This window comes from Lycorma delicatula, chromosome 2 (genome assembly GCF_047948215.1).
Source record: "Lycorma delicatula isolate Av1 chromosome 2, ASM4794821v1, whole genome shotgun sequence".
Lineage (NCBI taxonomy): Eukaryota > Metazoa > Arthropoda > Insecta > Hemiptera > Fulgoridae > Lycorma > Lycorma delicatula.
The window spans coordinates 48,171,841-48,199,382 of record NC_134456.1 but is presented as its reverse complement, the minus strand read 5'-3'; the positions used below and the strand labels follow the sequence as shown (position 1 = coordinate 48,199,382).

Below are 27,542 nucleotides of genomic sequence, written 5' to 3'. Positions count from 1 at the left end.
ACATTCCTCTCCGCTTATTCTGAATTACTCTTCGTAGACATTGAAGAGTCACGTAGTATGAGGCTGCAGTGATGGTCGTGTCACGTTCCATGAATTCCACCAAGAGAACTCCATTCCGCTGTTGGAGAAGGTTCGCTTGAACTTCTTTGATTTATTGGGAGAATGAGAATGCATCCACTGTTTGGATTGTTCTTCAGTTTCGAAATGGACCCATGTCTCGTCCCCTGTGACAATTTTGTTCAAAAACCTTTCTCCTTCATTGTGGTAGCGCTGGAGAAACGTTAGGGAGGCGTCCATTTTCATTGTTTTGTGATGATCGGACAGCATCTTGGGAACCCATCTCGCACACAGTTTGCGGTACTGAAGTCTCTCACTCGCAATGGTGTAGAGAGCTGACCTTGAAATTTCAGGAAACGAATCACTCAATACAGAAATTGTGAACCGACGATTTTCTCGAATTGCCTCATCTACTCGCTCAACGAGATCATCGGTTGACACTCGCTTCCTTCCCTCCTCGCCTGCATCATGAACACGTCCTGCTTTAAAGTTCCTGCACGATTGTCGCACTTTGCTGTCACTCATTGAAGTTTCACCGTACACATTACTTATTCGTCGATGAATTTCAGCTGTAGTACACCCCTCAGCCTGAAGAAATCGAATCACCGCACGCACTTCACACCTGGTGGGAGATGCTATTGTTGTAGACATGTTGACGTGCTAGCTGCGTGTTCAGACCTAAACGAAGTGATGCGGCGTGATTGAAGGCCATACTAGAGACGCTGCGCAATACATATGCGCAAAGGTTCATCCGATTTTTGCGCGGGTATTTATTTCGGGACCGATCGGACCTTGAAAAAAGAATAACCCTCGTGTATATATATATATTACACAAACAAAAGTATATTTGTCAAAACTATATGTCAGGGTTTTTGTATATCTTGATATTTCATGACCTACAAAAAAAATACATTTTCGCAATGAAAGATTCCGGAAGTTATACGAACATGCATGCTATATTTTGGCTATTTTAGCTTGAGTTCTGCAGACTGGATGGACTTAATCAGTTGAAATTTCAGATGGTGATTTTTGTATATGGGGCATTGATGCTATTTAATTTTGGTCTCAATTGATTATAGTGGCCCAGCCCATATCTCAAAATTTTTAGTCTCATTTGAACCGCCGTAACAGGTCGATGGGCAAAAATCTTCTTTTTGGGTGGTTTCTGAATTCAAAGACACATTATTGTACTAAATAGATGATTATGTGTTAGGATAATTTCTTGGTCATTGATGCCATTTAATTTTGGTTACAATTAGTCAAAAGAGAGACAAGAAATAATCTACATAAATCTTACTTGCATACCTTCACACTTTAATCTTGTATTTAATTTTCCTCCTAAGTAGTATTCTGTTGATGATAATCCTCAGTGTACAAGAATTGGATAACTTCCCTGGCTTTGCCATTTCTGCAACTCTGTGCTGTTTTTTTAATTTTTGTTTTGTGTTTATGTTTTCTACACTAATTCGTTAGTATTTATTAATGATGATTGTTTAATAATCAACATTTCCATCTAGTTTTAGATTTATGTTTGGAAATAATTCTTGAGCATTTATCTCATTGTAATTTTATTTCAATTTATCATAATTATTTTGTGTATGAAATAATATGAAGTCAAATTTTTATATTGAGAATGTTTTTAAATTTATTAAAAATGTAATAGTTTTTTTTAATTATCTAGTAATAAAATCCAAACGATTTTATAAAAAAAATAAAAAAAAAAAAAAAAAAAAAAAATGGTAAATTAATAACAGAAAAAGAAGAAAACTGACTTTGTGATGTTACATTTCATTTTGTATGAAAAAACAATTATGATTCTTTGTTTTAAAGCTACAGTTACTTGTATATTAAATCTGTTATTCTAATACTTTGAATTCGATATAAATCAAGAAAAATAAAATATATTCTATTTACTATTTTATTTTTTGTCTTTTATCATTTTGTAATTTCTTGTGTTATTAAGTTTATGTTCTAATCCATGTTGATAGGCTGTTTCTAATATGTACATCAAGTTTAAATGAGATTGGATGTGATTATTAAATGGGCAGATGAATAATCATTTGTATTTTATGCAGCTATTGCCCTCTAGTTGACATTGCTGACTGCCATAGCAGAGTGGTAGCTTCTCTACCTTTTATTTAGAAGGTTCTAGATACGAATCTCAGTCAGACCTGTATTTTTCATATGCTAATAAAAATAAATTCATTACTTATCATCCATAAAAAAATGAATACGGTAACTGTAATCTGGCATAACTTGTTAACGCAAGAGAAACAAAAATAATTGGTGTAAAAGACATTAGACTAGAAATTCTCCCAAATCTCTTACCTCCTCTGCATAAATAATAAAAAATTTGGAAAAAGTAGTTTTCAAAGTATTAAGTTTGTTATTATTTATTTTTATTTTTAATGGATCTGTTCAATATCTTTTGTGTAGCTTATTTATTTTGCATAAAGTTAGAGTATATGAACCAATTATGGTGGAGTTTTTCTTCTTGTTTATATTTAATGAAGAATCTTTAATTATAATCTGCATATTCTCTTTCTTTACTATCAAGGCATTTAAAAATAAAATTAGAAGTAGTGATAAGTTTTGTCTAAATAATTGTAAGAATATATTTAAGTTAATAGAAACCATAAAATAATGAACTAATTGTATATAGGCGGTGTTATTATCATATTTTTGTGTGCAAATGACTCATTATTATCAAATAATTAAGATTTTATTTAACATTTACATAAGAACTAGAACATATTATTGTCTTCATCTTTCAAAACAAAAATCAAAAACTTCAGGTCATATTTTTTTCATAAACAATTTATGATAAAGTTATCTGTGTGTGAATTTTGCTATTTAAACAGTAGTAACTGTTGTACACGTTTTAATACAAATATAATTTATTTATGTTAAGTAAGGATACATTTTAAGTGTGAATTAAACGTTAAATTTCAATTAAAATTGCAGCAAATAAGTTTAAAAAAAATTTATAAATTACTTTATTGTGACAGAGAAATTGAGCTGTCTGTAGAAATTATGTTTTCTAGTAGTTCATACTGTTTAAAGCTTTGATGATCTTTTCTTTAAAGTAACTTTATGCTGCTTCATAAACAAACAGTTATAGTTTAGTGGACTGTTCCATCATTGTGTTTTATCCATCACTTGCCAAAAAATTTTATTAAAACATCTGTAGGTCACAAACTAATGATTCATTCATCTTGTAGACCATCTCTCATTTGCTCTTCCTCTCTCTTTCATCATTGTTAACTTAACTGATTACTAAGTTTAGTGACCTGAATAAAGTTCCTTCAGATATCATTGCTGTTAGAATTGCCAGCTGTGATACTGCATTTAATTTATGTACATATATATTAGAATTTCATTGCTTACAATTAAATCTTAAATTACTCTCTGAATAAGTATTAATAAAAGAACTATACTGCTCTTGAATTGAGATATGATAGTTGAATTGTGCTACATTTTAATAGAATCTAAATATTTTGAATATATCATTAAGTAACTGTTAATTTATATTAAATAATACTCCTAAATCCTACTGATGTTTGTTGTGTAGATAGCAGTTTATTGCTGTCATTATTTTGTTTTTTTTATAGCAGTGTTTTGGTTTTTACATATCATTAGTATGTAGGCTACAATGTTACATAAATATGTTTTGGAATCATGGGTGCATAAACGGAAGGATTAATAAGTGTAATCTTATATCGTCTAAAGTACTCCTGGAATCGAAGATTCTCATCAAAGAAACATCTAGATACTTCTGCAGCGGGGCAAGCCTAATTCAATGACCTGCCATTGATACACAAGGTCGTTGTGTAACAGTTAGTCTTCCTTGAACAATATCATTATTGTTTTCTCTGGACTAAACACCAAATTATGTTGCAAACTGCTAAAAAATTTCAATATTGTTATTAAAACTGTATTATTATCAAAAGCAGCCATCAACAGCTACAGTCATTAGCCATAGCTGTTAGCCAATATTGTAAATTGGCAATTAGTAAATTGTCTTAATTCATATTCTGTTTTTGACAATTGTAGTATAATGTATATTCAGCTTTTAAAAATGTAATAAATATATTACAATGGATACTGAATACTTTCTGAGAAGTGGGTTGATGGCCAAAAAAAATCTGTAAAAAAAGGAGAGGATAAACTATTCAGAGACGGTGTAAATAGTTCACCACACAGCTGTTTAATGAATATCATTTCTCTCAAAGAAAACTATATGATTAGTTGCTGCTTATAGCTCAAATGCTTTACAAATATATTATCAGTAACAAAGATTATTGTAAGTGGTGCAATATAATAAAATCATTGAAATCTTCTAATAAGATTTCATTGAACTTGTTTTGTTGGTATGAGGATAGTACTTTTGGTGTTTAAAGACTCAATTATCAATCTCACCACACAGTCTAATTGAAGTTAGATACAGAAAGAATTTTATGTGAAACTTCAGTGTTAAAGGAAGGTGTAGGGATTGCGCTTCAGTGAATTAGTTAATTTGATAATTGAGAGTTGTAAGTTATGGTAGGTAGTTGTGGTTGGAAGAGCCCATACGAAGGTGATAATAAGTTGTGTAAATACACTGATGGAAATTTACACTGATGTAAATACACTGCCAAGGCATTTGCACTGATGGCATCCTGACAGAGGCCAAACTGATGACTGTGTTTTGTTAGCAAGTTTAAAGGGTTTAAAAGATGACTTCCAGTAAAGCCCATCAGGGCTATGAATGGAGGGGTTGGTGTGGTGACTGGAATCATCATGTCTTCCCCTTAGGTCAGGATGTATTACTCTTCATTCCATGTATTATTGTATATATGTATAAATTATATTACATTAAAATATATACATATTGTTTAAATTATATAGATTGATAATATATTTTTAATATGCATGATTTTAGAATCACAGAAATCTGGTAATATTAATCAAATTTGTCAAAACTTGCATGCTTTTGAAAGGCAATATATCACTGAGTATTTTTAGAAAGGTTATGAATATATTAGTTTATTTTTTTAAAGTAAAATTATGTCTTGAAACTGAGTGAAAATAAAGAAAAATTCACTACATTTTGAAATTTTATTACAAAAAAGGGGAAGAATGCTAAAACAATTTGTGATGTTTACTGAGATGATGCGGTATCATAGTACGTGTATCACAAAGCTGGTTCAAGCATTGTCATGCTCGAAATTTTGATGTCAATGATAAACTTCAGTTTAATCGTCAACAATTGAAAAAGCTGATGAAATCGTGGAAAAAATTGAGCAGACTGGCACATCAACAGTTGTGACATCAGTAATGAATTAAACATGAGTCACAAAACAATTTTAAACAATCTGAAGAAAGCTGGATACAAAAAGAGACTTGATGTTCGGGTACCACATGATTTAACAATGAAAAACTTAATGGATTGAATTTCCATCTGTGAATCATTGTTAAAATCGGATGAAATTGAAACATTCTTTGAAATTGCTTTTACAGAAAATGAAAAATAGATCGTGTAGGACAATAATATATCGAAGAGATCATATTCCAAGCGAGGTGAAGCTCTGCAAACGTTGACAAAGCCAGGATTAATGTCAAGAAAAATAATGCTATGTGATGGGATCAGAAAGGAAATGTGATGGGATCGGAAAGGAATTGTTCCCTATGAGCTGCTGCTGCTGCCTGGTCAAATGATTGATTTTTACTTCTACTGACAACAACTGGAAAGATTACATGAAGCAACCAGAATTGATGAATAGGAAAGTTGCCATTTTCCATCACAGCACCAGATCCCACACATCTTTGGTGACGTGTACAAAATTAAGAGAGTTTGGCTAGGATGTTTTGATGTATCCACCATATAGTCCTGACCTTGCCCAGTCAGGCTAATGTTTGTCTCAGACTCTACAGAACTCTCTTAAAAAAAAAGGTGGTTTCAAAAGAGAAAATCATATCACAGTTTTTTGTTCAGAAAATACAGTTCTACAGTGGTGGGATTATAATTTTACCTCAAAAATTGGTCAATAGATTATGTATATTTGGTTTAATAAACTTCATTTGAAATATAAAAAAAGCCTTGATTTATTTTTGCATTAGAATATGAAAAACCATTTTCCTTAATCGTTTATTTGTAAACTATACTGTTTTCAGTTATTGATTTCTGTCACTTCTACCTGGATTGATGTTATTATTTTCACTTTTTTTATATCTTTATTTGAGACTATTTTAACGTTTTGAAGAATTTAGTATCCTAAAAAATAACATTAAACAAAACAATAAATGAGTTGATTGAACTATGAGTTTATATTGAATAAACAATTTTGTTTGATTGATTTTCATTTCAGTTTAGAAATGTTAAGTAAAATATTTGAATAGTTGCCAAGTTGGCGATCAGGAAAGTAGGTTGATCATTCTGAAGTAAATGTTTAGTCTGTTTCTTGAATGATTACTATTTTGGGTTGATCGCTTTTTATGTAAGAAATAAAGAAGCATGGGTAAGCGTTTGTATTAATCAGGGTAAATAGTTATTTTCATAAGTATAAATATTAGGTTTTCCCTATTCAGTAAAAACATTGTTGTCTCTTATTGCTTATTGTATGTCTAGCTAAACATAATTTTTTTCAGAATCTCAGTCAGTGTAAAATTTTTATCCCATTAATCTTGTAATTGATTTTTTTATTGTCATCAGTTAGCCGAATGAATAACAATAATAATTTTTTCCAAATTTTCCTAAACATTCATTTATTACTCTTAAGGACTTAAGAAGAACTTAATTTTAGAATTAACATTAGATAAACTAGCACAATTTATAAATTAATACCTTTTATAGTACAAGTTTTATCATTTTTTTTAAAGTTGTTTTTTTTTTTTGGTTGATTAACTACTCTCTTAAAAGTGCATAATCTCTTAAACAATACAATTTTATTTTTAGAGATAGACAAATGTCACTTAATTTATTGTGATAAGTTTTTTTCTCTTAAAGTGAATATGAGTATGTTACCACCAAAAATTGAGATATAGGCATACTGCAGGATTAGTGAAATGGGAAACAGCCCTTTCACTAGCTGAGAGCATTGATTAATAATCGGTTGTCTAACCTTATGTAAAGCTTAAAGCGTACCGGAGTTTACATTTTATATATTTTAAATAGTTGAAAACAAGACCTTTACTTTCTAAGGAACTGTATTTATCATACTCTTTCCTTCTTTGGCATATGATATCTTTTCAGGTAAAACATTCTGTTCATAAATTAATAAATCCTGTATTCGAATCGGTTCATAATAATATATTATATAAATCACATCATTCATCAGTAGATATGCTACTCCGTGGATAAAAAAAGGGTTGCTCCAGCATTTGTCTGGATGATTAAAGGAAGTTGTGGTAAAATCTTTATCAGAGCAGCATCATAAAATAAAAATTAATTATAAAATAAAAACATAGATATTATTAAAGGACACATTAATTGTTAAAAATATAAAGACATTAAATAAATTCAAGGTAAATATTGAATATAGTAAATAAAAATAGCTCTGTTGTCTGATTGATGAAAGTAGATAATTGATATATTGGGTAGATTTCATAAGAAAGCTACCTATTGTAATTGGTACCATGATTTGACTTCTGGAAAATTTTGACATATCTTCCCATTTCACATCCCCCCAGACCCCAAAACCAGCATCAGTTCAAAAGTTTATATATATATTTCACTTTCTTGTGGACACGATAACTGCTGTAATTTTCCGACAATCACTCTGAAATTTTTCCTTAAAAATAACTTGTCTCAAAACCTTGGTCAAGTTCATTAACGGCCAAAATCAAACCATGGGAATGGAAAGGGGGATTTTTCGTAAAAACAAAATAAAGCTATAACTTTCTTATTAGCTAAAATATTGAATTCACTTAAAGTTCCTACTATTCTCTTGATAAGGGCCTAAAACTTATTAAAATAAAGCTTTTTGATATAACTAACCATTAGCCCAGGGAGTGAAAAAAGTCATACCTCCGTTAATAGGCACAGTATCGAATTGGTTTAAAGTAGCCGTTTGTCCTCTAAACATTACCTAAAACTTTTGTCTGAATCAATTTTTGATATGACCAACCCTTACCGCAAGGGATGATCAAAATGTTGCTGGAATTATAAGAAGATGGGGCTTGTTGTATAATAAATATGTGAAACTTTTTTTCACATACAACCATTGTCGTATATAGTAAATTTTAAGTTTTCTTAACTTTAAGGTGGAAATCTTTTTATCATCTACTTATTACTGATGAAATCTACCTCTCTGCCTTCCTGTGTGCCAAAAGGAATTTTTTTTAAGAATAAGTGACTACTATTTTTTAGCAAAGATTCCATGTTCGTAAGTATAAATGCAAGGATAAGTTAACTTTTTTAATTATCTAAATACTGGTCTGCATGATTCATACTTACGGGTGCAAAACAGTAATTCTGACAGCCTGATCCTAAAAAGTCTGTTTTTTAGAGATCCCAAAGATATGATATTTCAAACAGGAATATATGTAAGCATAATAATTATTTGATAATGATAACAATTGTAGCTTTTTATATAAGGTGCTTCAAATAAAAATCAGTAAAGTTTGATTTTATTTTAAATGAATTGAACCAAACAGAAAATATATGAAGAAATAGATTACCTTCTTTTTTCAAACAGCTACAGTGTCTTAATATTTTAGATAATTATACAAATTTGAAGTAGGAAATAAAATGAGTAAGGAGAAATTTTGAAACCCAATTATAAACTGTAAACATATTCAAGAGCAAACATTGATTCTGACCACAATTGATGATGAAACATGTTGAAGGAGGAAATAAAATGAGTAAGGAGAAATTTTGAAACCCAATTATAAACTGTAAACATATTCAAGAGAAAACATTGATTCTGACCACAATTGATGAAACATGTTGAAGTTTTAGAAACTTAAAAAAATTACATGTGAAAGACAAGATATTGATAGTTTAACAGTAATAATTTGAAGTTTCAAATTTAAACAAACGATACGTTCAAGTCTAGAAGTTATTGCCAAAGTAGATTCAGTAGGAAATGATTAAGGTAAGAAAGGATATTGAAATGGAGAAAACCTTTTTTAATGTATTCCTTATTTAGAAATACAATAAAAGAGACTGCAGAGAGGTTGTTGTGTAATTATTTGATCAGGCACTAGAAAAAACAGAAGTTAATTTGATTCCTGGGAACACTCTATACTACAGTGAGAAATTGTTAGTGCTCTGAAACATTTAAATAATAAACAATAGGAATTGATAATGTACCATCTGAATTACCATCCTGTTTGGAAAAAGTTGGGCTGTATCAGCTGTGTCCTTTAGATTCCAAATATATATACCGGAGAAGTACTTTCTGACATCAATATTATTATTTCTAAGTAAAAGAAAGCAAGAACAAATAATTGGAATTACTTGAAATTAAAATTAATAATTGGAATACTTGAAATTAAGATTACCAAATTTCTAATTAAAATAGTTAGTTGAAAATTATAATGAAAGGTTTAAGAATCAATTTAAGAGGGCACCATATAATATATCCAATTTAATCGTAATATATAAATTTCCTAGTAAAAGAGCTGTACGATTAGCTTTGAAAAGGTGTTTTGAATGAAAAATTCCAAGTATTTTGAAGATGAGTTACTTTATATTTTTTTTTACTTTTAAACATTGTCATTGCATTTCATCATGCTAATTGATGAATGTCATTTTTTTTTTATTAATTATAATCATGTTTTAATTATTTATTTTTAGTAAGTAGTTTTATTAACATTTGTATTTACAGAATGGTATTTTTTTAAAGAGAATTATTGAAGAAGATATATAGTTTAGAAATAAACATAATATTGAAAAATACTATTACTGTGATATTGTAATATCAGAAAAAAGTTGTTATGTTTATTAGTATTTAAAATAGTTATATTATTTATATGAGAAATCATTCGCTTTCATTCCATATCTGTTTTTAATACGAAAGGAAATCAACTTTATTATTTTTGGTCAGAATATATGCTGGAAGTTGACAGTTAAAAGGGGTGCTATTGAATGGCTTCATGCCATAACCTCCTACCCGCAATATAATAGACCCTGATTCCTCTTTTGCATTAAAGGCTCCTTTCTCAGTGATAACTTATCCTATAAACTATCTCTATTATATTTTAACTATTGTTTAATTTATAAATAATAATATGGCAGTAGTTGAATAAAATAATCTTAAAACATAAATTTTACTTTAGAACTACCTTATCTTAAATTTCATTGTAAATCAGCTTTTTTATATTTGTTATTTATTTTATTTTTAAATTAGAAGAAGTTTCATCTATTTTGTTACATTTTATTCAGTGTTTTCTTGTGTTATTTTTTAGATATTCATTTTATGTCTACGACATCAAAAAATGTTGTTGAAGTTTCTTTTGATATATTGTTGGTTATTTTCTTTTCTATTTTACTAGTCATATAGAGAAAATCCAAAGTATCTTCATTTTACAGCTTCACATATAAATAAATACATATATATATATATATTCATCTACTTATTTATTTTGACTTCAGTGCATACATCCTTCATTTGTGTATACCACAAGTTTATCCACAGTTAAATTCAGTTTAATAGCAATAAAATAGCTAAAAGTGTTTTGTTATTTAAATATGATCAAATCAGCAACATTTTAATTTTAAATGTACGTGTCAATTACTATTTCTCTTAGACATTTCTCTTTAATTTTTTTTTTCATGTGAGTTATAATTATTCATTTTTAAGTTTATACATTTCTTCTGTTTACAGTCCCCTTTGCCTCGAGGATATCCACCACCCTCAACAGCAATGTTGTTTGATGAAGATCCTGGAATTATGTCCGAGGTAGAAACCTCCTCGACTGGTTTCCGGCGAGGAAATAAACAACGCAGCTCTCTCCCGGTTGTTCGAACTCCTTCAAAAACTCTTGAGAGACCGCTTGGTAAGTTTGAAATTTGATATAATTTTTGTTTGTTTTATTTATGCTTATTGTTCATTATGAATTGTTTCTTAATAATGGTACAATTCCAATTTTAAAAAAAATTCTTTTTGTTAATTTTTCAACTGGAACTTTGAAATAACATATTTCTACTGTACAAATTACAATTATCATTTTTAAAAAACTCATTATGAAATAAATTTATTTTTATATAAAAAAATAGACTTTTATCCTTTAGTTACGATTGTTTGTAGTTATTTTGTTGAAGTTTTTGTACTAATTATGTGTTAAGATGTAATTGGTGTTGTTACTTTAATGAAATAAATCTGTTTTATTTTAGCTAATTTATATTAATAAACTGTATGTTTATTTAGTCTTTTTTCTTTTAATAAATATTTTTATCAGTGGTAAATGACTATGTATTTGACAAAATTACTTAATAATTTATTGCAACTGCATGCAATTATTATGTTGTATAATAAAAATATCAACATTTTATAAATTAGCTCAGCAATTTTTCAAGTCAATCTTTAAATATGTTTGTACATATATTTGTTTTTAAGTGACAAATCAGCTAGTTAACTTAAAAATATCTTTCATTTCTTAATGTAATGCGTAGTGTAGATAAAAGTTTTCTTTCATATTGTATTATAAGTTTGTAATTAAATAATTTTTATGGTTGATTTTCTAATATTAGGCAGCCCTTACATATTATATCTCAGAGTAGTCTCTATCAAAATCAGTATAAAAATAAAATCTGTGATAAATTAATAAAAACTGCTTCCTTTTTATTACTGTAGCTGTTTGCTGTATATTTGTTTGCTTTTAGTTTCTTCTAGATTTTCTATGATTTCATTTATGTTATCATAGAAAAAAAAAAATTTAATTTTTTTTTCATATTTATTGAAAAACATTACTAAGTTAATTAATTATAAAGTAAGGTTAATCTAATATAAATTACATTGACGATCTTCATGGTGGAATGGAAGCATCTCTACTTTTCATCCAGAGGTTCTGGGTACAAATCCCTGGTCAGGCATGGTGATTTCATAGTGTATAAAAATTTTATATCATCGATCACAGTAGTAACTGTTATTGGACATAAGCCTGTTGTTGCTATATGAATAAATAATTGTATACATTTAAATGCTACGCATATTTAAAACTAATATCATTAAATTACAATTTATTATTTTTTCCTTCATACATCAGACTTACATTTTGTAAGTTGCTTAAGTTATTTATTTTAGATTATTTCAGTCTTGGGTCAGTGTAATGGTACATTTATTCAGTTTTTGGATCTATCTAATTGAATGTTTTCAACATATAGATTGTTTTTCTATGTTCTACTATAACTCTTTTTGAGCAGATGAAATTTCATGCTATTAAATTATATCTTTAATTCTTTTAAAAAAACATTACTAGCTAAATATAAATGTTTTTTTTTTTTTTTTTAGTAGAATTGATATGCTAGCCAATTTTTATTTACCTCGAAATTCTATTTTTAAATTTTGGAGAATTTTAAATCATTTTTCCATTAATAATGAATGTCCCGAAGTTAGAGGCAATGGTCATGTAAAGAGTGGTTATCCAATAATGTACTATAATATTACCCATTCCTAACCAGTTTTATTTTGTTTTGAAAACTATTTATTCATTTCTTTATTGAAATGCATCCTCATGAAAAACATTTATTGTATAACATCCTTTTTCTGATTTTCTACTGTTCAAGATTTTTAAAATTTTGATATTAAAAATGTATTTGAAATTTTAAACAAATAAATGTGTTATTATTGGTTGTACTTATTGTTCAAACTATTCACAGAAATGATACACCTAGAAATGAAATGCTGAAGTGCATTTTGTACCATCATCCATATTACAATACTGTTAAGTAATTCTTTCTGATAATCATAGGGACTGCCCTAGAGTAATAATCTCTCATTGATCTTACTAGTTTTCTCTCGCTTATGTGAATCTTTTTCAGCCTTTTCTTATTCCATAACTTTCATATTTGCTGTTTTCCTGTCATTATTCATCAACATCTCTGCCTTAATTTTTATCTTCATTCTTAGAAAGTCTTTTTCATAATCTGTTACATCAACTTTGGTATGCATTATTCCACCTCCAAATTGTTGTTTCTAACAAAAATTTTTAGTAGATTTATAATATACAACGGTAGTTCAGAAATTTCTCAGCCTGACAGAATACACAAGCTTCTCCAGAAATTTAAAAAAAATTTTTCTGCGTAGTCATTTTGCTAACTGATACATTTAGAGCGATGACAACATTTATACCCTTAGTATAATGAGATTTGTCCAGCTCTACAAAATTAGCAGTTTGTTCAGCTTTGAATTCATCATTTGAAGTGAATCTTTATCCATCGAGTCATTTCTTTAGGTTTGGGAAGAAGAAGTAATTCCTGGGTGCCAAATCTGATGAATATGGTGCACCTGGAAGCACTTTGAAGTGTTGGTCATAGAGTTTTGCAGTAATAACCCAAGATGTGTGTGCAGGCATACTATTGTGGTGAAAGAACACTTTCTTTTTGGCCAGATGTGGATAGTACCCCTCAACTGGTTCAGTAGTGAAGTGTAATACTCTCTGGTGATGTTCATGCCTTTTTTCTGGTAGTCTTTGAAAATCACAAAAATAATTCCAAAAAACCATATACATATGACTTTTTCTGCAGATGAAACCTGTTTTTGCTTTCTTTGGTTTTTTTTCAATTGCTCCCACCCACTGTTTGGTCTCTGATCTGAAAAGGTGAGTCCATGTTTCATCTATTTTTATAAAATATCAAAGAAACTCAATCGAATTGTATTTAAATAAATTTAAACACTCTTGATAAGTGTTCAGTCAAGTGTGTTTTTAGTCGACTGTTAACAGATACAGTATCCATCAAGCGGACATTTTTTTCCCTTCCAAATCGTCGTATAAAATTTAGTGTAGTTTAAAATTGAGTGTAGTGTAAAATATAGTAGTTTACAATGTGAATTTTTTTTTGACAATTTACTGGTTGTAGCAGTTTTTGGGCATCCTGAGTGTTCAGATTCTTGAATGGATATGAGATAACATTTAAATTTAGCAGCCTACTTTTTTACCATGCATCAAAAATGAAGGGAAAAATTGTTTAAAGTGGAATCCAACTTTTCTTGTATGTTTGTCAGGATTAAATCTTTTAAAACTTACTACTTTATAACAGCTCAGACTTATCCATTTTTCAAAAAGTCAAAACTTGTTTGCTTTACTTGATTGCCACAAACAAGCAATAACCACAGGAGTCTGAAACTTCACGGCATGCCATCTAAAGGATCACATTTGACAAAACTCATAATCATTTGTTCATACTTGCGCAATCGATGTGTCAACCAAGAACTTTCTGAATTACCCTGATATTACCATTCGTTAAATTTTTTTCTGTGATTCCCCAAACTCTGAGAAAATCTGTGTTGATTGTCTTTCCATATGATTTTCTTTCCAAAACAAACTGATTCAGGTTTTTTCTTTGTAATACTGTTGTCTATATTGTGTTTAAGTAGCATTCATAATTTTAATTTTGTCTACCTTGATTTATATTATCTTCACGTAATATTTCCAAATATTTAAGCGTTAAAATTCATGATTCCTAATTATAATGTTATATTTGTATTCATTAAGTCAACACTGTTCTTTAAGATGCTTTAATAACAATTTTCTAAGGCTAGAGGATCTTAACCATTCAACTAAATATTCTTATTATTTCAGTTTTAACCATTTGTGTAATATCAATAATATTCATTTTATTTTTCTATTATTTTCCTAACTTCTATTTCATCTCAGATAATTCTTGACTTCCTTATTATTTTCTTTGAGGCTATAGAATGAAATCTGTGATGCTGAGTCTCCTTACCTCATTTAATTCAGTAAAAACATCTGGCTACTTATTTAACATTTTACTTGATTTTTATGACCTGCATGTTCACAATTTACATAATAATTTAGCCTAATGGAAATTTAAATTCTTGGTTCAGTTATAATGAAAATTCTGCTGTATACCCCCAGTCATCAGTTCATGTTTATGAAAAAAAATTATTAAAACATATTTTAACAATTGAGTAATTTTACATTTCTAAAGTGATAACTAAATCATATAATTTATTTAATTTTAGTTTTATGTGTATTCATAGGTGTGCGAGATATCTGCTTCTAGTAATTTATGTACAATTCTTAAAAAATTTAATATTTTTTTTTTAAAAGAAGTTTTTTAATAATTCTAATGTAATTATTATTATAAATGGGATTTTTTTAAATGTAACAATATCAGTAATTACAAAATTTGTTGTAAGATTTATTTTACTGATTGTACAAAAAAAATTACTAGATTCATATTTTTTAAAAATATGTTTTATTTATTTTATGAAAATATAATAGATATTATCTTATAATTAATTAGTCGAGATATAGAATTAAATTATATTTTTTGGTAAGCACTGTAAGGATGTGTTCAGGGGGAGTTGGCAGGTCAACGATGAGTCTGGGGCCAAGTCACCCTCCTACAGTGACTGGCCGGAAGTACATCAGTCTTGACCCGTCATTCCAGAACCACCCTGGATATTGCGGTATGACAGGCACTATCTCTCTATATATCTATTTATCTTTATATATTTCTGTCTATCTTTCTTTTACTGTCCCACATTTACCCCATCCTTTCAAAATTATATTTGTAGTTTTGCTTCTATTTATTTATTTATTTTATTCTTCTTATTTAAGTTTATTATTTTTCTTTATTATTTTTTATATTGTTTATTTTTACAGTGATTTTTAGAATATTTTTGCACCACCTATCATTTTGATTAGTTTTTTTTTGTTTATTATAATCTAATTTTTTTAGTATTCTGGATGGGGACATGTTAAGCAAATCGATGCACAAGTTGGTTTTATAATTGTTTATCAAAGTAGTTTTCTTTAGTTATAAAAATTATTGCAAATTAATAAAACTTTGAAGTTGTCATTTGTAAGAATTTTTTCTAAAAATTTATTATTAAATAATTTCTTAGTTTGACATTTTTTTTTTACCTTAATGGGCTTTTTTATATTTTCATCTTATTTATTTATCTTTTTATTTACAATTAAAGCAAAAGTATAGTTTTTTTCTTACACTTTCATATTTCAGTTGTTTTGTACATGGTATAAGTGCACATTTGATGAAAAAATTGTTTAAAGTTTAAAAAGACAATACCCTTGTAACGGTATGGAGTCTTATTTTTGTAGAATATTAGTTTCTGTTGCATTTTGTTGTAATTGGAAATGATTGCTTCATTTGTTAAAAATGTTCAGGCTATTAAAACATATTGTAATTATATTGATTTTTATTTCAGATTCAGGTAATTAATTAATATTGGCTCTTATATTAAAAAAATTGTTTATTATCTTAATAATTTGCCTATCACATTGATTTCTATTCATAAACTGTTGGAAATTATTATATTCTCTGAAATACCGCATTTTAACTGTTGATAAATAAATCATTTACCCTAATTAGTACATAATAATAAATTACATAAATTGTGTCAAGAACGGGTAGGTAGCTATTCCCTAGATAAAAAATGAAAGTACCCTGGCATTTGCTTTGAATGGATCAAGGGAAACATGATACGACGGTAATTAGAGTAGCATCACAAAATAATTAATAGTAAAATTAAAAAAAAAATAAAGTCCATATTAATTATTTAAAATATAAATGCATGAAATAATGTTAAGTTAAATATTTGAAGATGCTGTAAAAATAACTATAAAATAATTCAGAATTCAGAAGGCATTGATGAAATATATTTGAAAATTTATGTACATGTTGAACTGGATGCAGAAAATTCTGGTGTATAATAATTAAGGTGGACATTTTTCATTGTTAACCCGATAATTAGTAGCCAAACAAACTACATTGTTGTTATAAAGGCTGGTGAGTACACCACATACCCATAGGCATTACCCAATTTTAAGCTATATTGCACGCAGTTTCAACTAAATAGTAGTATAGTGATTTACTTTAATAAATGAAAAATTATTTTTCCCCAAAAATAATGTTTAATACTTAATTATGATAAAATACTAGCATATCTATTTATTTTTTCTGCTTCTGATGAAGATATTATTATAAAATTTTCATTAAATTGATGAATAATTGATTTATATAATTTTTTTTAAGTAACTTTAAAAAAAATTAGCAAAATTTTTTTGCAGAAATGAATAAAGAAAGTAGAAAACAATTAATAGGAACTAATCTTGTTAGTTCCGCTGTTTAACTTCTACCTAAAGTTTTTTGATATTATAGTAGCCTAATAATTAAAATATATATATATATATATATCAAAAGAATATGTATAATTTGTATGTGTACATATCTCAACATATATAAAGTTAAAAATTATTTTTGTAATAAGATGATATTATATACAGACTGTTTAAAAAAGGAAGTTCCTTCCTATTTTTTCTTCAGTTGTTAATAAAGAGAATCGTGACCAACACCATATCTGTTTTGAACATAAATGTTTTTTTTAAATTTATTCTAAAATTTTTGCTGACACCTTGTTTTCACCATATTGAAATCAACTTTTTAATGGCAGTGTGGTCATATGACACATTTCCATGTAAAATTTGACAAAAAAATTGCAAAAACCTCACATCAATATCTCTATCTGTTTTCAAGATAGTAGCCATTAAAATACCTGAGGACACTTACTTAATATTAAATCCCTAAATTTTGACTAATAATCAATGAATCAGGTAAAAATAAAAATCACATTGTTTTTCTGATATTGAAACATTTTTAATTTTTAAAACTAACATTAATAAAAACAAAGGAAATTTTTATTTGTTTGTTATTGTTAATATTATTAGGAGAAGAAGTGTTGAAAATAGAATCCTCCAATTTCTAAGTAGTATATTCTACCTTGAAATGCTCTCCTTATATTTGTATGTGCAAATGAATTGACACACACCAGTTATCCTGTTCTTTAGGAGTTCAATATCTGCTATTACTTTGTAAATAGTGTACTTCAAATGTAAGAAGAAATCCAGTGGCATAAGTAATTCTGGAGAACATGCTGGCCATACCGATGTTACTATTTGACCTTCTGGAAATTCAACATTTGACAGTAATCTTACTTTTCTAATGAAGCAGGGTAGGGCACTGCCCTGCTGGAAAAAAGTTTCACCTTTCAGGAATTTTGCAGTATGATGAGCCATAGTGTTTTTAATCATCGATTTCCTTTCTTATCATGTTCAAATACACATCTTCCATAAAATAACCTTCAATGAATTACAGCGAAGTCTGGATGCAGTTAACTGTTGCAAATCAGTCTTGGTAATAAAGTGATGTTTACTCAATATCGACGTTGATATTTAACCATTGCTTTAAAGTAGCTTCAAGAGTGTAATCCGAAAGCAAAAGAACTGCAACTTAATGTTTACATTCTGAGCTATATTAACATATTAAATTCTGATACTGATGTGCCAAAGCAGTTAAAAATTTCATATAAAGTTTAAATTAATTTAACATATTCAGTTACTGGTTAATATGAATGTTAACTATTTAGTTAAAATAGTTCTAAGGATTTAAGATAAAATCAGTTTATGTAAAATAAATCAATAAATTTTTAAAAGATAATTGGCTTTGAGTATTTATTTTTTTTTACATCCAAAATAGACAGTACTGGGGTCAGGTTTCTTTAAATTAACAGCTGTAGAAAAAAGGGGAGAAAACTTGCTTTATATAAACTCTGTATAATGTAATGGACTTAATTAAAGTAAAGCATTTTTATCTTTATAATAAAAAATTATCAAGATGAAATATGTAGAAAAAAATTTGAAACATTAAGATAAATATAATGAAAAATATGTAAATCAATAATAAAATTAAATAAATACTAACAGTTAGTACTGAACTTGGCATTTTCTTTAAACATGATGAATTTGATTATCAAACATTTTTAACAGCTACTGAGGACAATACTCACTTATATCCAACAAAACAAAGAAATTTTAAATATATTTCATAGAGCTTCCTAACAGAGAAAAAAGAATAATTACTTATGTCTTTACATAGATAGTAGAAAAGATACTATGACATAAATAAGAATCATAGAGTAAAAAAAAAAAGGTTGACAGCATTGGGCTCACTAGCCATTAGTGCTGGGATAAATGAATTTTTGTGATCCAATTTTCTATTGAAGGTGATTTTAAGGCAAAATTGATTTTTTAGAGGGTTAAAAAAAGAAAATATTTACTTGTTTATGTATAAATTATTATACTAAATACTTTTTAATATTTAAATTAATAAATTCATTTGTTTATTTATAAAATAAAATTGTTTTTTTATGATTATAATAATGTTCCCTTGAGTTATGATGTTATGAACTAAATAATGTTTTCGGTTTTGCTCATTGTTTGGCAAACCTTTGCTAAGTATTTTTCTCTTAAATAAACTGATTTCATTTGGGTTATTTGTTTCAACTATTTGGTATTTGTTGAATTTTTATCCTGTAAAATCTTTTTTTACATTGCTTAGTGTAGATTTCTATTTTCACTGCAGACTGTTAGATCCTATCATGATACTTATGTGATATCATTTAATATTACAATAACATGCAAATTAATTCAAACACAGATGTTATTTAAAAAAAGTAACTTTATTTTGAAAAAATCATACCTGTACAATTTGTCAATATCTAGTTAATTAACATGTCCTTGTTTATTCGTAATTACTTCATGTACATGATTTAGCACCAATTCAACTACAAATTTTTTGATTTCTGCATTATGAAACCATTCCAATATTTTATTGCTTTAATGAGGTCAATTTTAGTGGTAAAATTCATTTTTGAGAGTTATGTTTTGACTATTGCCTGAAGATTTTCAATTGGGTTTAAGTCTCAGGAGCTGCCTGGCCAAAAGAGCACTTTAATGTTTTGTTCTTTGAAAGATTTTTCAACTTTTTTAGTAGTATGATAAGGCACTAAATCTTGTTGGAACACTTCATTTCCTTTTGAGAATTTGTTTTGAAGTTGTGTCACAACTTCCTTTCCTTCAGAATCTTTATATATCCACCACTTTTCAACAACCATCAATTGAAGTAACACACTAACAAGGGCCTTCAAATATGAAACAACCCCAAAACATATTTTTCTGGAGATGTTTAATTGATTATTAGATAAGGCCGGTGTATGGTGTATTTTGATCTGATGCTCTTCTAATGTATGGAAACCTTTACCCCTGAACACAAAAATGGACACGTCAGGAAAAAACATTTTTCTAGCCTTTTTTGATCCAATTAACACAAGTTTTTTGGCCCACAAGAGCCTTTTTTTTTGTACATTGCTAGTGTTAAAAGCTGCTTTTTAGCAAGTCAATAAGCTTACCATCCAGCTGCAAGAAGTCGGCGTCTAACAGTTGTTACATGTAAATCTGTTCTAAAGGCTGTTAATTCTCAATTTAAGTCCACAGTACACAATTTTGGATTAGGTTTACTTTTTCTTACCAATAATCGATCCTTTGTTGCATAGTTTATCTTTTACGGTCATATTTCCCTTTCCTTTGAGGTGAAAAGGAACCAGTTTCCTTAAATTGTTTTAAAATAGCATTCACTGTCTGTAGTCCAACGTAACAGTCAGAAGATATTTCTTCTTGTGTCATTCTGGTATGCTCAGAAAGAACAATCTTTGAACACTTTCTTGGGGTTATATCCATTACTATATTCAAGACATGCAGAACAAAAAATGCAAAAATATGATTTTGTAATGAAAAATTAGATAAACTTTTATAAAACACTATTTATAATGTGTAAATGACCAAATAACCAAAGAACAGTAACCTCACATTATAGACAACTTAAAGAACAGGTGTGGTCAAGCACTGTAGCCACAGCATAAAAATAAACAAAAAAATTCCTTTATTTGAATTAATTTGCATGCTACTGTACTTAATAAAAAATATAATAATAGAATTTAAAAGGAATGCATTTAAAGGATAACCCTAGTTTACATCAAACTAATGACATCTTAACCAATTTATGATTGTTCTAAACTCTAATTTGCTATGTGTTTGGCTATGATGGCCTGTGAAGAAAATTATTTAAAGTGCAAAAACTTTTAAAACAAGCTAAAATGATTTTTTTAGATAAAATGTTTTTATAAACTTATATCATACCATTTTCAAATGTTTTTGTGACCATCTTAAAGATGGAGTATTATTTTTTTAATTTCTTCTATGATTTTTCATTTCAAAAATTTGTAGTTTTAAATCATTTTCAAACTCATTTAAAATTGTGAATAATATTTTAATGAACATTTCAACCCACAACAGTTATACCATATAGTTGTTGCAGACTTGGGGCAGTTAGTCATGAGTTTAAGTTAAAAACAAAATATCTTTAAGTCAATGGCCTTAATAATAATACATGGTTTGTGGCTATGCAGTTAGGTGATTAATTTTAATTTAATTGTTATTGTCATTTTCAAGTTAGTCGTTCTTTTAAACTGAAATTTTTTTTCTTGTTTAAAATTGTTATATTTTGAAATTTTGTGTCATAGACATTTGGTTTTAGTTGGATATTTATATGAGTACACTTGTAGCTAACCGTATATTCTCTTTAAGTGATATTCTCTTTGTATTCCTTTTGAAGCTAACCGTATGTTCTTTTAAACTGTAATCTTAATGTTTCCTAATAATATTAAATAAAAAAAAAAATTATTTGCCATTTGATCTTTTCAATGTTTTGTTCATTTTGCATTTTAAATGAGATTAAATTTTCTTTTGAAATTAATTACTTTATGATGATTAAATTAGATATGCTCCTAATGAATCATTTTAAGTAACTGTTAGGTTTTTGAATCATCTATTCTCTGGTTTGATCTTACTGGAAGCAGTTCTCATATTTTTCATGAAGGAATTCCTCTCACCTGCACAGCTGGGATTCTTTCTTTGTTACGGGGCATGTACATGTGAAACATTATTAAATAAAGATAATAGAATTTATTTAAAGATCATGTAATGTTATATTTGGGTCGTTCAGTATTTGAAAAGATATAAGAGAAAGCTGTATAATAAAATAAACTGAAATTGTGTGATGTTCAAGTTGGCACCCCTGATACCGAAAATATCATTCTGAAAGAGTATCGTGAAAGAACAGCGTTCTGTGATAGATTTTTATTTTCTGAAGATGTAAAATCGTGCGAAATTCAGTAAGTATTTTTAAAGTGTATTAAAAGCGGATCGAGCATAACAAGTGCACCGATTTTCATCGTAGCGAAAGACCGGTGGAAATTTCGACTGGCCCTTTGCAAAATCGCATTAATGATCTTAGCCATTAGGACAGACGCATAAAAAATTTAGGAAATCGCTGAAATTTATAGTGCGAGTATCGGCTCTGTCCATGCCATTATCAGTAATAATCTGAATTACCGTAAAACTTGTACGAGGTGGGTTCCGTGACGATCGCCTCAAAATCACAGACACCTAAATTCACATTTGTAGGAACTTGAAAGGTGTTTTTAGCGAAAGGTAATGTCGCTTAAGTCGCTTAATAACCTGCGATGAAACTTTATTCATCATTTTGAACCAGGATTTTTTTTTGAACTGAAAAGGATTCATCATTTTTGTTTGGCGTAGCCGGAAAAGTTATGGAGTTCATTTTTGAAAAATTGTTTTTTTGTTCAATCATTTTAAGGCTCAGTCTGTATCTTTAGAATAAAATAATTTATTTTTATAAATAAAAAAACAGTAACCAAAATTATGATTTTTTAAAATTTTTAAGTAAAACTGGTAATTTCTATGTTTGTGGAGGGCTTGAAGGTTGAACGATGGTACTACTCTTGAAAAATGTAAAAAAAATTCATTTTGGGAGTTCCCATATTCAAGAAGTATTCGGGTAAAATTAATTTTTAAGAAAATAATCACCAAGAGGTGGTAATAAATTAAAAATAAAATTTAATTGTTTAAAGAATACAAAGATACATCCATAATTCTAAATAAACATAGTTGTAATTTGCTAGGAAGGAGGTGAAAATTCATGGCTAATTTTTTCCCAAGATATACAAAAGAGTAACGGCTATTAAAAAATTAAGATTTTTACTTTTTAAATCAACGGGTAACTTCTGAGATGGGATTAATTTTAAAATAATTTAAAAAAAGATTTTTTAATTAAAAGAGATATTTTGTTACTGCAGATCACTGGAGTGGGATTTTAGTGGTTTAGGTCTGTTTATGTATTACCCCTTTTCAGAAGAAAGATATAACTAAAACAAAAAGTATGAAGTAATTTTTTGGGAAGCGGGTGAATTAAATACAAATATTTGCTAATCTGTGATCTTGATAAAAAAAAAACTTCAACTTTTGTAAGAAAAGAAAAGTGTTTTGCTTAAGCACCCCTGGTAAAGATTTGAAATTCTATTTCGATCAAACCGAGTCAACCGGCTTCAAGACCCGGCCAGATCGAGTTACTTTTTTACACTAAATATTATTAATTTATTTAATTCTACCGCTCACCTGTTACATCACAACATAGCAAGCGACTGCAACAGCTGTATGTCAGTGCTACCAACCTTTGAAATATTAACTAAACAAAATAATTCATATTTAAAGTGTGAAAAATAATTTGGCTGGCAACCCTGTGGAATTTCCCTGTCCAAGAGGATGAGGGAAAAGGAAATTTTGCACAGGGGAAAAGGGAAACTACAAGATGGCGGACTGCAACACTTGTGGTGACAGTGGATAATGTTTACGCAGTATGCCCACTTAGTTACTAATTTAGAGCATTTTTGTCGTGGAGGGGCAATTTTGCCAAAAAAGAATTTTTGCAAATATTGTTACTTTTTAATAGTTAACAAATGGTGTTAAGAAAAATATAACTCTAATTAGGCGAAATCTCAAAATAATGAGGGTGACATTGCTCTACACCCTCACCCCTTGAAGTTGAAAATTTAGTGGTATCAATTCCCCACATATATAAGTAATCTGAACAAGTTTGGTAAAAATCGGTCCTGTAGTTCTGGAGATATAAGGTGATTTAGAGGCCAGCACTGAACAGTCAAATGTACATACAAACAATATCCAGAAAATTTCCATCCAGTTTTTTGGGTTCCCTAGTTGTCAAAACATAGAGATCCGGGGAAAACCACACATGCACAAATTGGACACATTACAATACTTTCCCTTATAGAGTTACATCTCTGCTATAGCGCTATCTAGATGGCAAAGTAAAAATCAATATGAAATTAATTAATATAATAATAGATGTTTTAAAAATTGTTTAAACAACTTTTACTTGCTCATAGAGCAGCTTTGCCTAGTTATATTTCATATTCCGCAGGTTTTGTTTTATTATTATCAGTGCCAATCCCTGTGGTGTAGCAGTAGTTTTTCTGACACACATTCTCAAGGTTTCAGGTTAAAGTCTGGACAGGCATGGCCTTTTTTCTCATGCTACAAAATTTCTTTTATCATTTATTGGCAACTGTTGTAGAATGCCCAACCTATTGTAAAAAGTAAATAAATGTTATCAATTAGCCAGTTTTAGCTTGCTTCACTTGTCCGACTATCTAGCCAGGACCTTCACAGTGTTTGTAATTCTCATGGTTGTGTAAAGTATTCAGGCTTTATAGAAGAAACCTGAAAAAGAAATTAAATTACGAAAGATAGAATAATAGTTACTATGGTAATTAAAGTACATAGACTTTGACGAGGAAATTTTCACAACTTATTTCTGTTGCCTTGGAGACAAATTAATTTAACTTTTTATTTTTTAATTCTTTAATATGAATCTTTAATTGACAACTTCATTTCCAAGGGAGTTAGGGTCTTGATCTATAGCTTTAAAATCTTCCCTGGAATATCATGAATGTATCCTGCAAATTTGAAAATTTGCAATTTGATTCGTTGGTCAGTTTGTTCTTGCTTGATGTGAGAACAAACAAACAGACAAACTTTTGGCTTTATATATAAGATTATCTAATTTTAATGTTGTAACTATCATCATACCTGTTCAAACTTAAGTTTTAATTTTTGTGGTATGCGAAATGTTTATGTATTGTTTGTTTTAATTCTTTTATTACTTTAACTTTTTTTTTTTATTATTACTTAAAACCCAACATTTATTGTTGGGATTACAGTATATTTTCCTTTCAAAGAAGTTTTTTTTTAATAATTTAAAGAGTAGTTTGTTTTTGTTCCAGATAAAACAGTTTTTTTTTTTGTTAGTATTTGCTTACCTTACTAAGGTTTGTATGCATGTTCTGATTGCAAAGTGTTCGCATTTTTTTGAATTTCAGAAGTATATGTACAGAAAAGAAAAATAATGCAAAACACTGCTTATTTTTTTTTTTTATTCTTTATTATCATTCTTTGTGCTCATAAAACAATACAGTATTCAGGAAAAATGTAGGTTTTTAATGTAAAAAGAAATCAATTTAGTTCTTGTTTTGAATATTTAATAACATTATTTTCAAGTGTTACTTAAATTATATTTTCTAAAAAATGTAACTAAATAAAAAAAAAAAGATTTATTGTTTGTGAAAAATTGATGAATATTTTTATGTATTTATATGTATGCATGTCAAATTTGGTGTAGCTGTTGTTGTTACATGTTATTATGACATGAAAAAGATAGCCACAACATTTTTTTTATTTTTAATTAGTAAGTAATAAACTTTGCTGACAATATGAAATTGTGTATTTAAAATTTTTAGTTAATTTTAAGTGCTTCTGAACTTAGACAAAAATAAGAATAGAAGATCTATTTTGTATAGCTTTGTCTGGCTTCCAAAATGTATAGCTTTCATGCTATATTTTTACTTAAAACTACGAAATTTTTATAATTATTTACGAAATAATGTAATATTTTTTTCTATAAAATTTTTGAATAATGAAAAAAAAATATTTTCTCTAAGAAATTGTAATTATTTAAATATATTTATTTTGATGTTCTCTTATGTTGTATTATAATTTTGTGCATGTCAGAAATAGTTGAGTTTTGTATCGCAATCTGTCTTAATAATTGTTAAATTACTGTTAACATTATGTCTAAACTAAATAAAATAAATAAATTTCAAACATAATTAATGTTCACCATAATACAAAATAGTTAACATGGTATTGACGAATGAAACTGATGTTCTTTGATGATGATGTTATCTATCAGCTAATGACCGTCAAAAAAAAGTATTAAATTTCTGATTTCATAATAGTATACATCAGTTATTTATTCAGTGAAGTGCAGAGAACAGTTATCACCTATTCTTAGATCAAGTACCATAAAATTTACATTGAATAAAATCAATAAATTATAAATCAGGTTCTAGAGAACCGTTTTGGGCCCCTCCATCCTCAATAATAAGTGTATTATGGCCTCTTCTTTCAGTTATTTATTTTTTCGACTTCATCACCCACGAATGAATTCTCTGTATTACTTCGTAGGTTGTGGTTGTTCGGTATTCTTTGATTTCAAATAAACAAGCATATAATGAATTAATGGGTCTTTAGCCTCTCACAGGAAAATTATGTGTGTTTTACTTATATAAACAAAATTCCCACTCCATTTAAAATATGAATATTTTAATATGTAATAAATTGGCTGATACATGGCTGTACATTGATTCAAGCACTTTGATGGATGTATGTATATATATATATATATATATATATATATATATATAATCAAAAATTATAAATCTACACATTATATATATATATATATATATTTATAATTTTGATTATCATCTTGCTTTACATTTGTCATAAAAAAAATTATGTATGTGTTTTTAGTAAAAACATGAATATATACACCATACAATAAAATAAAAAACAAAATTCTGATCAAGAAGTTGATATATATATATATATATATATATATATATATATATAGCTGTCACTAGTTTATTTTGAAAAGTAGTTTATTTTTTAATCTTGAAATCTTTGTGTTAGTAAAATTATTCTAGACATCTATTAAGAGTTCATTACACGTCTTATTTGGTAATGTTTATTCAAATTTAAGATTCCAAAGTGCTAGCCAGTTCCTAAGGTAGAAGCTTATCAGATTGTATGTTTTTATTAAAAGACTAAAAATTTACTGATTAAATCAATTTTTGTTTTAATTTTACTTTTAACTAATTAACTTCCTCGGCTTTGATCCACATTTGCTGTTGCTGAATTGTTTTTCCTTGATACAGCAAACAAATATTTAACCGAAATGGTATAAGATTCACCATCCAATGATTGCCTGAAGTGTAAAATGGTGTATTAGCTTGACATCTACACGTTTGCTTTCAGTTTGTATTTTTTTTGTAAATGATTTCTTTTAAACAGAGTTGAACATTTTTTTTTTAAGTGGAACTTACTGATTTTGTTAAATTAACTTGAAGCTGAATTCGCTTAAAATCAATTCACCTATTGATTTTGTGTAAACTCTTTTTCGGTTTCGAGTTTTTTACAAAAAAGTTTCTGTTTTGTAAATTTTAAATTAAAAATATATGCTTAAA

The 27,542-nt window shown here is 28.1% G+C and overlaps 1 protein-coding gene across 4 annotated transcripts in view; it reads left to right on the top strand.

Annotated features, from left to right (window-relative positions):
* Nucleotides 1-27,542, top strand: part of LOC142318776 (coiled-coil domain-containing protein AGAP005037) — a 1,329,051-nt gene that overhangs the window by 812,795 nt on the left and 488,714 nt on the right. For 3 of the 4 annotated variants that reach the window (XM_075355236.1, XM_075355237.1, XM_075355235.1), the window contains exon 6: nucleotides 10,866-11,037. In XM_075355236.1, the coding sequence (XP_075211351.1) occupies nucleotides 10,866-11,037 (172 nt within the window). Of the gene's footprint in view, nucleotides 1-10,865; nucleotides 11,038-15,524; nucleotides 15,636-27,542 lie in introns of all 4 variants that reach the window. The other variant, XM_075355234.1, reaches the window with a different exon arrangement.